The sequence below is a fragment of the Mustela erminea genome, chromosome 10 (assembly GCF_009829155.1).
Source record: "Mustela erminea isolate mMusErm1 chromosome 10, mMusErm1.Pri, whole genome shotgun sequence".
NCBI classification, from domain to species: Eukaryota; Metazoa; Chordata; class Mammalia; order Carnivora; family Mustelidae; genus Mustela; species Mustela erminea.
The window spans coordinates 30,745,157-30,757,089 of NC_045623.1; the positions used below are offsets into that span (position 1 = coordinate 30,745,157).

The following is an 11,933-nucleotide window of genomic DNA, read 5'->3' on the forward strand; positions in this document are numbered from 1 at the left end:
TACTTGTGATCTCTCTCTGCCAAATAAATAAATAAAATCTTTTTAAAAAATTAAGACTGAAAATTGACATTGTATTGGACAAGGTAGAGTCACGGGTGACAGATTTGATTTAAAGGTCATTTCAGCAAATTCAATGGATGTCTAATTACAGTGGGTTGAATGGAGGCAGAGAAGTGAGAAAGAAGAGACCAAGTACCAACAATGGCTGGTAAGTTTCCCCGTGAAAGGGATGCTGAAAGTTGGGGCAGAAACTGGCAAAGGTCTGAACCCTCGAGAGAGTTTACTTACAAACAACACTTAAGGCATGACGCAGTAAAGGGCAAATAATGGCCAGAGAAAAGCTTGGCAGGCATGAGATCTAGAACCCCGGAGAGCAGAGAGTATACTTCTTCCTTGCGAAGACAGTACATGTACTCAGAGTTAGATGTGTTGTAGACTGGATGGTGAGAAGATGAAGTAATTTTTGCCTGTTGGCTTCTATTCCTTCAACTAAGTATAAAGTGAGATCACCAGTTGAGAGTGAGGGAAGAGGAAGTATTGGAGGTTTGAGGACACGGGAGATAGGACATAAACAACATGGAGAGTCAGGAGCAATGTGTTTTATTTGTAGTTTCATCCTAGCACAGTGCCTGGCACATTGTAGGTGCTGAAAAAATGTGCAAAGAGTGACTGAAGGTAAGAACCAGAAAAGAAAGAATATTCAATATATTCTAGAATACTAGAGGAAGGAGGCATCCTTGCAAGAGGTAGTTAAGACAAGATACTACTTGACGCTTTATGTACAAAGCCACTTTCCCCACTATGCTGACCTTTTCAAGGGTAAGGGGATTCTGTCTCTTTATCTTTGTATTCTCAGGACATATATCAAACAGTACCCGGACAATGTAAGTGCAAAATGATGCCTTTTTAAAAATAAATGAGTGACTATAAACATCAGGAGCTTGTGATCTCAAAGGATTTACAGGGTGAGATGGAGGAGTCGCCAGAAGAATTTAAATATTACACAGATGAAGAGCTGTAGTGGATTGATTATAAAGACAAACAGATGCTTTAGAGACATTTTAAGGAGGTTATAATATGCGACTATACATTCCCACAAAACTTCCTTTGTGACATTGTTTCAAGAATGAAAAATGAGCTAAATGGATTTTTGCTCTCACCAATATGGCAACTCTTATAATTACTTGAGTTGACAGACTCTTTGATCTTTTCTGTACAATAGTAACAGCCTTAGTCTTGTTTGGCTAACACTGCATGTTATTGTGAACTACATTCCCAGAAGCTCCAGAACCATGCATCTTGCCGACTTTCCTCTTCTAGACAGACTCAGAGAGAGGTCTTTTGTATCTGGCTGATGAAGCACCACGTTCACCCACACCTGCTGTGGAAGACCAGCCCCAGGGGAGTTTGGAGCAAGCAAGCAGATCCTGGCTTCTGTGTTAGGCTTTTCTTACTTACTCTTACTTAGTTTTGTATAGCATCCTTCCCCATTTCTTGTAACATCACTTTTAGGAGTCAAATATTTGAAGAAAAAAAAAAGAAATAGAGGAGGAAATGGGGCTATATAAGGGAAGATAACAAAACAGAAACAGAAAGGAAGGAAAAGAGAAATCCAACCACTGTAAAGTCGGTTAATATAATTACAGACACTCAATAAAAGTACAACAGAAAATGCAATAAAAAAGTATAATAGGGCGCCTGGGTGGCTCAGTGGGTTAAAGCCTCTGCCTTCGGCTCAGGTCATGATCCCAGGGTCCTGGGATCGAGTCCCACATCAGGCTCTCTGCTCAGCAGGGAGCCTGCTTCCCTCTCTCTCCCTCTGCCTGTCTCTCTGCCTACTTGCGATCTCTGTCTTTCAAATAAATAAAAAATAAATAAAAATAAAAATAAAAAAAAGAAAAAAGTATAATAAACTTCACACTCAATTTTAAAACACAGCAAGAAGGGCAAGGAAACAAAAGTTGAGAAAGAAATTTAACTCTGATCTGGTCCTTTTGCCCTATAATGAAGCTATTTTTTTAAAAAAGATTTTATTTATTTATTTGACAGACAGAGATCACAAGAAGGCAGAGAGACGGGAGAAGCAGGCTCCCGGCTGAGCAGAGAGCGGGATGCGGAACTCGATTCCAGGACCCTGAGATCATGACCTGAGCCGAAGGCAGGGACCTAACCCCTGAGCCGCGCAGGTGCCCCTGTAATGAAGCTATTTTTATGATAGGGAGAAATATGGTGCGGCTATAGCTATCTCCGGTTTTATGTGTTTATACATCATAATAAATCAGAAGGGAGAGAGAACACAAACTATTTATTAAGGCTTTTACTAAGCACACTTGGCTTTTCTGATCCAGAAATAGTTCAAAAGAGCAAGGCGAGGAACCGTTACTCATCTTTGTGTAAGTGGTTGGCGCCCCCTAGTGGCTACTTAGATTCCCTGCCTGCGGATCCTAAATTGCACTTCAGAGACAAAGAACTTTGTGGAAAAAATAACTTATTTTTTAGGGTGGGGGGAACTACTCGGGTTTTAATGTCCTGATATAGAGGGTATCACCCCCCCCCCGCAGTGTTCTCTGGCAGCAAAGCTAAAATTTTTAATTGGGAAAATACAATCAATATTTGTTACATAATTAAAAATAAGCTTTCTTAACAACAACAAAACAAATAAACAAAAAAAGAAGCTGTCTTTGACAAAATAAAATGGCAGTCAAGGAGACAACAGCAATTATTCCGTCAAGGAAAGCTTTCTCCTATCCATTTGCCAATATCTCCATCCAACTCTAGAGAATTTGCACAAAGGAATTTAACTCTGCAAATGGGTCAATATAATGCTATTAATTACTCTTTATATATTAATGAATGTACTTGTAAGAGCATTACTCAATTAAAATTAGTTTCCTTATAGTTTATATGTAAAGACTATCCTTTTATTTGTCCGAAGGTAGTTCTTTGCAGACCTTGATACAAGTTTTTTGTGTGAATCTGCAGCTTAATCCAGTGTTAAACATGATAGAAAAAAAAAATCTTCATTTTGATTCTTTATGTTTTCAGTGATCAACAAAGACTGGATGTTTGATACAGCTGTAGCAGTCATGAGGTAAACATGTGATAAGTTGCTTGCAAGTACTTTGGACATTACTTGATAGGCAAAAGCAAGCTGTGGTATTGATAAAAGTCTTTCACTGACAAATTATACTGTTGGCACTGAAGAGGATGGACCCAATCAGGGGGCTTAAAAAAGGAAGCCAGTTCTTTTTTTCTTTTCAAGTTTTTATTTAAATTCCAGTTAGTTAACATACAGTATAAATTTAGTTTCAGAGGTAGAATTTATGATTCAGCACTTCCATACAACACCCAGTGCTCATCACAAGTGCCCTGCTTAATCTTCATCACCCATTTAACTGATCATCCCACCTGTCTCCCCTCTGGTAACCAACTGTTTGTTCTCTATAATTAAGAGCTCTTTCCTTGTTTTCCACTCTTTTCTTCCTCCTATGTTTATTTCTTTTGTTTCTTAAATTCCATATATGAGTTATATCCTATGGTACTTGTCTTTCTCTGACTGACTTGCTTTGTTTAGCAGAATACTCTCAATCTATCCATGTCATTGCAAATGACAAGACTTCACTCTTTTCTTATGTCTGAGTAATATTCCGTTGTATAGGTAGGTATACTACATCTTCTTTACCCATTCATCAGGCAACGGGCGTTTGGGCTTTTTACATAATTTGGCTATTGTCGATAATGCTGGTATAAACACTGGGACACATGTATCCCTTTGAATTGGTATTTTTGTATCCTCTGGTAAATGAGACTAATGAATCAACGGGTAGTTCTATTTTTAACTTTTTGAAGAACCTCCATACTGTTTTCCGGAGTAGATGCACCAGTTTACATTCTCACTAACAGTGCAAGAGGGTTCCCCCTTCTCTGCATCCCTGACAACACCTGTTGTTTCTTGTGTTTGGGTGTTCAGTTTGATCAGTTCTTCGTAGTTTTAGATACTAACCGTTTATCAGATATGTCATTCGCGAATATCTCCCATTTCATAGGTTTCCTTTTAGTTTTGTTGAGTGTTTCCTTCACTGGCAGAAGCTTTTAATTTTGATGAAGTCCCAGTAGTTTGTTTTTATGTTTCCCTTGCCTCAGGAGACATATGTAGTAAGAAGTTGCTATGGCACATGTCGGAAGAGGTTACTGCTTATGTTTTCCTCTAGGATTTTGATGGTTTCCTGTCTCACATTTAGGTCTTTCATCCATTTTGAATTTATTTTTGTGTAGGGTGTAAGAAACCGGTCCAGTTTCATTCTTCTGCATGCCATTGTCCTGTTTTCCCAACACCATTTGTTGAAGGAACTGTGGTTTTTTTCCCACTGCGTATTCTTTTCTGCTTTGTTGAAAATTAGTTGACCATAGAGTTGTGGATCCATTTCTGGGTTTTCTCTTCTGTTCCATTAATGTATGTCTCTATTTCTTTGCCAGTATCATACTGTCTTGATGTTTACAGCTTTTTAATAGAGCTTGAAGCCCAGAAATTGATGCCACCAGCTTTGCTTTTCTTTTTCCGTGTTGCTTGGCTACATCAGGGTCTTTCATGGTTCCAAACGAATTTTAGGATTGTTTGTTCTATGTCTGTGAAAAATGCTATTGGTATTTTGATAGGAATTGCATTAAATGTATAGATTGCTTCGGGTGGTAAAGACATTTTAATAATATTTGTTCTCCCAGTCCATGAACATGGAATGTTTTTCTATTTCTTTGTGTCATCTCCAATTTCTTTCATCAGTGTTCTGTAGTTTTTAGAGTACCGATCTTTTACCTCTTTGGTTAGATTTATTCCTATGGGTCTTAGGGTTTCTGGTATAATTGTAAGTGAGATCGTTCCTTGATTTCTCTTTCTGCTGCTTGTTATTACTGTATAGAAATGCAGCAGACTTCTGTACATTGATTTTATATCCTATGACTCTTCTAAATTCATGTGTCAGTTCTAGCAGCTTTTGTGTGGACTCTTTTAGGTTTTCTATATACAGTATCATGTCATCTACAGATAGTGAAAGTTTGATTCTTCCTTGCCAATTTGGATGCTTTTCATTTCTTTTTGTTGTCTGATTGCTGAAGCTAGGACTTCCAGTACTATGTTGGACAACAGTGGTGAGAGTGGGCATCCTTGTCTTGTTCCTGACCGTAGAGGAAAAGATCTCGGTTTTTCCCCCATTGAGGAAATAGTAGCTGAGAGTTTTTCATATATGGCCTCTATAATACTGAGGTATGTTCTCTCTAAACGTAGTTTGTTGAGGGTTTTGTTTTTATCATAAATGGATGTTGTACTTTGTCAAATGCTTTTTCTGCATCTATTGAAATGATCATAAAGATCTGTATCTTTTATTAATGTGGTGCATCACTTTGATTGATTTGTGAATATCAAATCACCCTTGTATCCGTGGAATAAATCCCATTTGATCATGGTGAATGATTCATTTAATGTACTGTTGGATTTGATTTGCTAGTATTTTATTGAGAATTTTTGCATTCATGTTCCTCAGGGATGTTGGCCTGTAGTTCCCTTTTTTAGTGGAACTTTTATTTGGTTTTAGTATCAGGGGATTGCTGGCCTCATGGAATGAGTTTGGAAGTTTTCCTTCTATTTTTTGGAATAGTTTGAGAAGAATAGGTATTAATGCTCATTTAAACAATTGGTAGAATTCCCCTGGGAAGCCATCTGACCCTGGACTTTTGTTTGTTGGGAGATTTTTTATTACTGATTCAGTTTATTTGCTGGTTATCAGTCTGTTCAAGTTTTCTCTTTCTTCCTGATTCAGTTTTTGTCATTCGTATGTTTCTAGGAATTTATCCATTTCTTCCAGGTCATCCAATTTGTTGGCATATAGTTTTTCATAATTTTCTCTTATAATTGTGTGTATTTCTGTGGTATTCATTGTTATTTCTCCCCTCTCATTTGTGATTTTATTTATTGGATCCTTTCTCTTTTCTTTTTTTTCTTAAAGACTTACTTATTTATGTAAGTTGTCTCTACACCAGTGTGGGGGTTAAGATCAAGAGCCTCAGGCTTTAACAACCGAGCCAGCCAGGTGCCCTTTTTCTCTCTTCTTTTTGATAGAAATCTGGCTAGGGATTTATCAATTTTATTAATTTTTTAAAAGAACAAACTCCTGGTTTCATTGTTCTGTTTTTGTTTTTGTTGTTGTTGTTGTTTTAGTTTCTATATCCATTATTTCTGCTCTAATCATTATTATTTCCCTTCTTCTGGAGGCTTTAGTCTTTGTTGTTCTTTTCTATCTCCTTTAGGTGCAAGGTTAGGTTGTTTATTTGAGAATTATCTTGCTCCTTGAGGAAGGCCTATACTGCAATATACTTCCCTCTAGGACCACTTTTGCTGCATCCCAAAGGTTTTGGATCATTGTGTTTCCATTTCCATTTGTTTTCATTCTTCTAATTTCTTCTGTGATTTCCTGGTTGATCCATTCATTGTTTAATACATGGAAATACATGGATTAAATGTATGTTAAATACATGGAAAGGCCATGTATTTGTGGTCTTTCCAATTTTTTTTTTTGTGGTTGACTTCCAGTTTCTTAGCATTGAGGTATGATTTCGGTCTTTTGGTTCTTGTTGAGGCCTGACTTGTGACCTAGTATATGATCTGTTCCGGAGAATGTTTCATGTGCACTTGAAAAGAATATGTATTCTGCTGCATTAAGATGTAATGTTCTGAATATATCTGTTAAGTCCATCCAGCCCAGCGTGTCATTAAAGTCATTGTTTCCTTGTTGATTTTCTGCTTAGATGATCTGTCCATTGCTGTTAAGTGGGGTCTTAAAGTCCCCTACCATTACTATATTATTATCAATGAATTCCTTTATGTTTGTTATTAATTGTTTTATATATTTAGGTGCTCCCATGTTGGGAGTATAAATATTTACAATTGCTAGATCTTCCTGTTGGATAGACCCCTTTGTTATGATATAGTGCCCTTCTTCATCTTTTGCTACATTCTTTGGTTTAAAAATCGAGTTTGATACAAACATGGTTCCTCTTTCTTTTGATGTCCGTTTACAGGATAAATATTTCTCCATCTCCTCACTTTCAATCTGCAGGTGTCTTTAGGTCTAAAATGAGTCTTCTTAGGCAGCATGTAGATGGGTCTTGGTTTGTTTTTTGTTTTTTGTTTTTTATTTTTTGTTTGGACCAAGTATCAAACACTTTATTCCAGTTCCTGCTAGGCAGGACCATCTGAAAGAGAAAAACTCCCCACATTCCTGACCCAGATATCAATCCTCCAGTGGAGTGAAGAGGGGGAAGAGGAAAAAATTTTTACTGAAACGATGGTTTTTAATGGGAACCAGAGGTACGGTTACAGTACATAGTCCGACACAAAAAAACCCATGGTGATCAGGAGTTGGAAGGTTACAGAAATAATGAGGGTAACACTGGGTACAAGAAGGAAAGCTGTTGCAGGACCTCGGGAGCCAAGCTAATACGGCCTCTCCCTGCGATCCTGTCTGTGCTCACCTCTGGAGTCCATCTTGCCAGGGCCAAAGCCACCTCTGTCCCTACCACCCCGGCCCCCTCGGGAGCCCCCATGGTCCCCACCTTGGCCTTGGTAGCTGCCCCGATCATAGCCTCCTCTTCCACCACGACAATCATCTCCATAGTTACCCCCCATATGAGAGCCTCCTGGTCCCCCTCCTGGGCCATCTGGTTTAGGGGCCTTACACTGGTTGCATTCATTCCTCCAGGAGAAGATCATGTTCTCACATATAAGATTTGGACACTTCCAGTCACCAGCTCGCTGCTGGCCGCCGCCAGCACCACCACTAGGGAATCCTCCCCGGCCACCACCACCACTGCCACCACCTCCGTAGCCTCCACAGCCCATAGGTCCTCCTCGCCCTCGGCCTCCAAGAGCATTGCCACCGCCCCAATTGAAGTCTGCTCGCCGAGTAGCAAATGAGACCTTGATAGGATTCCCAGAGAATTCTTTACCATCAAACCAGTCAATAGCTGCTTTAGCAGATGGTGGGTCATCAAACGACACCGTTGCCTCTCCCTTCAGCTTGCCCGTTTCCCTGTCTGTGTACAGATTAATCATGGGCTGTCCTGTTTTCTTATTTGTCTTAATAATACCAATCTGCTTGAAGTAATCAGCCACAGACTCAATTGTAACATTTTCGCCCAAGTCCTGCACCAAGGTGGTGGTGTTGTCTGAATTATCCTGTTCGGAGTCATGACGTGATCCTTGGTCCCAAGGGCCACCAAATTTATTGAGGCCACCACGGTCACTTCCGCCCAAGCCGCCTCTGCCTCCACGGCCACCTTCACGACCTCTGGGTTCATAGCCACCGCTGCTACTGTTGTAACCACCGCCACTGCCCCGGCCACGGCCCCCACAGTCCTGCTGGCCTCCCCTGTAGCCACCACCACCACCACTCTGGTCCTGATTGCCATAACGGCCACCGCCACGACTCATGGAGGACTGATCTTGGCCGTAGTTACCTCCACTGCTACTGTTGTACTGGTTCTGCTGTCCATAGCCTTGAGGGGGATTATAGGAGCTTTGCTGCTGTCCATAGCCTTGCTGCTGTCCACTATAGCCAGACTGCTGGCCATAGCCCCCACTCTGGGGCTGCCCGTAGCCGCTGCTCTGAGAACCACTACCATAACTTCCCGAGGTGCTGCTAGGAGCTGGCTGCTGGCCATAGCCAGGATAAGAGGACTGTTGCCCATAAGATGACTGAGAACTCTGGTTACTGCCATAGCCACCAGTTAAGCCATATCCCTGGGGAGCTGACTGAGTGCCATAGCCTGTGTTCTGGGTCTGTCCATAAGAAGAACCATAGCTGCTCTGGCCATAGCCTGAAGTGTCTGACTGGCCATAACCACTGTAACTCTGTTGTCCATAGGGCTGATTGCTCTGCTGGGAATAGCCCTGCCCAGGCTGGGTGGGGTAGGCCCCATAGCTTTGGGTTGCTTGTTGGGTATAATCGTTTGAGGCCATGTCCGCGCACGCACGCACAGGCTGACAAGCAACAAGATTCCAACATCACACAGCACTGACGCCTCAAGGACTGACTGTTGTTTTTTTTTTTTTTTAAATCCATTCTGACACTCTATGTTTTTTGATTGGAGCATTTAGTCCATTTACATTCAGAGTAATTATTGATAGATATGTATTTAGTGCCATTTTATTGTTCTGTCATTGTTTCTGGAGATTTTCTCTGTTCCTTTCTAGTCTTTGTCATTTTTGGTCTTTCCTTTCTACTCAAAATGTCCTTTTAATATTTCTTTCATGGCTGGTTTGTGGTCATGAACCCATTTAGTTTTTTTTTGGGAAACTGTTTATCTCTCCTTCTATTCTGAATGACAGTGTTACTGGATAGAGTATTCTATTCTCTTGTTCTATCTAGTATTCTGTTCTATCCAGAACACTGAATATATCATGCCACTGCCTTCTGACTTGCCAAAAGTTTCTGGGGAGAGATCTGCTGCTAACCTTATTGGTCTTCCCTTGTAAGTTAGGGACTTCTTTTGTCTTGCTACTTTTAGGAATTTTTTCTTTATTGCTACATTTTGCAAATTTAGTTAGAATATGTCTTGATGTTGGCCTGCTTTTTTTATTTTGATGGGAGTTCTCTGTACCAAAAGGAGACCAATTTTGAGGCTCTTTGGATAGTCCAAGTGAAAGATGATGTAAGCCTAAACTAGGGCAAAGGCAAAGAATGGGAAAGATGGGCTAGACTGAAGATTTTTCTGAAAGAGAATATTCAGAATTACTAACTGAACATGAGAGGGGAAAAAGTGGGAGTATTTGAGAATAACTGAGATTTCCAGCTTGGGGAAAAGAATGGATGGCAATACCATGCACTAAGAACAGGAATCTAGGAAAAGGACCATTTTTTGTGTGTATTCAGGTGGTTAATAAATGATAACGAAAAAATATATTTTGTATGGCCACATAGAGGTGTCCAAAATACAGTTAAAAATACAAGTCTGGAATTCAAGGTTAAGGTTGGTGTTTAAGAAACAGATTTGAAAGTTAATATCTATGAATGAAGCAGTAAGAATGGTTGAGGACATCAGATAAGCACACCAGAGAGAAAAGAAGGAGTCCCAAGAGAAATCACAACAGCTAAGGCAGTGAGAGAGCCCAAGATAAGAAGAATGATCAGAGTTAAAAGGACCTCAGACAGTGGTATTTGAGAAGATCAGAGAGGAAGGACCGTGAAACCGTGGCAATGGATAGTATCAAATGGGGCAGAGAAGTCCAGTAGACTGTATTTTTTTTTAAAAAACAGCCTTTGGGCAATGAATTAAACAAGCAGAATAAATACCATTCAAAAACAGGCAAACATGGGTGCCTGGGTGGCTCAGTGGGTTAAGCCTCTGCCTTTGGCTCAGGTCATGATCCCAGGGTCCTAGGATTGAGCCCCGCAGCGGGCTCTCTGCTCATCAGGGAGCCTGCTTCCCCCTTTTTCTCTGCCTGCCTCTCTGCCTACTTGTGATCTCTCTCTCTCTGTCAAATAAGTAAATAAAATCTTTTTTAAAAATCCAGGCAAATAAATAAGCATACTGATCAGGGTCATACAAAATCAGTCAAAATGAATCCTAAGAGCTTGTCAAAATTCTTTGATTGAGCTAGAATTTAGATATATCAAATATTGTTTGACTGGGCTCATTACAGATGCACACTTCTTTAGTGACAGAATTTGGTCTGCATTCTCATTAAATAGCATTTATTTCAACATGAGGAAATAGCTTATTGAGCTCTCAGTTCAAGGGAAAATGATGTGAAATAAAAGCTTCTGTCTTCCTAACGGAACAGTGACTGTTGTAAAATGCTGAGGCTATTAACTTTTCAAATGAATCACAATATATGAAGATATCGAAATTTAATGAAGTAAATGGATTTGTGGCCAGACAACACAAATATTTAGAAATACATTTAAATCACTAAACATTCAGCTGATTTGGTTATTAGGTTAAAATGGTAGAAGCCTGGGGCCCCATAATGCCATGGATAAAAATGGGGACTGGCTGTGGCCAGTTTAAAGTTGCTTCCTGTCAGGGTCCAGGCGGTTGGGAATAGGCCCCACCTGCCCAAGACCAGCTGATTCATTTCTACTGCGCATGTGCGACATAGGTCAGGTTGGCCAGGGAAGTGTCTTGAGAAGCCTGGTGGGGGGAGCAAGCTGTTGGGGGTACCTGGCGTTTGCCTAATTCCAAACCTTAATCTACACAATGCTCATCTTCCCCTTAAAGGCAGAGCTGGAGGAAATTGGAGGACTGGAGGACTGCCTTGCCAGGGTGGGGCCAGGTCTAATAGCCTGGGTATTTGGGAATTGGAAACACCTGAATTTCTTGGTGACTAGGCTCCATGGACTAGGAGGTCCCAGCTGCCCACGGTGGGACGGGGGATTCATACTGTGCATGCACAAGCCGCCCAGCCAGAGGTAGCGGAGGACCTGGAACTGGGTAAGTGTATGGAGAGGTCAGAGCAAGACAGTGAGCTGTTGGGGATATAATGCATCTACCTAACCTTCACAAATGCAAATATTTCTCCTGGAGTCGAAGCTGGAGAAGACAGGACTGCCTTGTCAAGATGGAGTCTGGCTGGCTGCCTGGTAAACTTCACGAAGAGATGCCTGGGAGCCTTGATTACTGGTAAGCCTGGGATGCCATCAGGCAACCCATCAAATGAGAACCGACTGACTCCTCTGTAAAGCTGCTGCCTCAGAAATATTTAGTTGGGGCAGTTTCCCTCCACTCTGAAGGATATGCAGGTGGTTTGGAGCCAAACCGAGCTCCACCAGCCAGGAGGGCCTGGGCTGCCCTCGGAGGGCTGGCTGTGCACAGGCCAGGAGCAGGGGCCTGCCCTGTTGGGCAAGTGTCTGGAGAGGCCAAGTCATGGAAATGGGCTGTGG

General features: G+C 41.1%; 1 protein-coding gene across 1 annotated transcript; it reads right to left on the reverse strand.

Annotated features, from left to right (window-relative positions):
* Positions 1 to 7,471: 7,471 nt before the first annotated feature.
* LOC116567649 (RNA-binding protein FUS-like) lies at positions 7,472 to 9,069 on the reverse strand. Its single transcript, XM_032302861.1, has one exon. The coding sequence runs from the start codon at positions 9,008 to 9,010 to the stop codon at positions 7,487 to 7,489; it is 1,524 nt and encodes a 507-aa protein (XP_032158752.1). The 5' UTR covers positions 9,011 to 9,069; the 3' UTR covers positions 7,472 to 7,486.
* Positions 9,070 to 11,933: the final 2,864 nt, after the last annotated feature.

What these genes read in the sequence shown, in the direction of transcription:
- LOC116567649 (XM_032302861.1), bottom strand. Translation starts at nt 9,010, where the DNA reads ATGGCCTCAAACGATTATACCCAACAAGCAACCCAAAGCTATGGGGCC.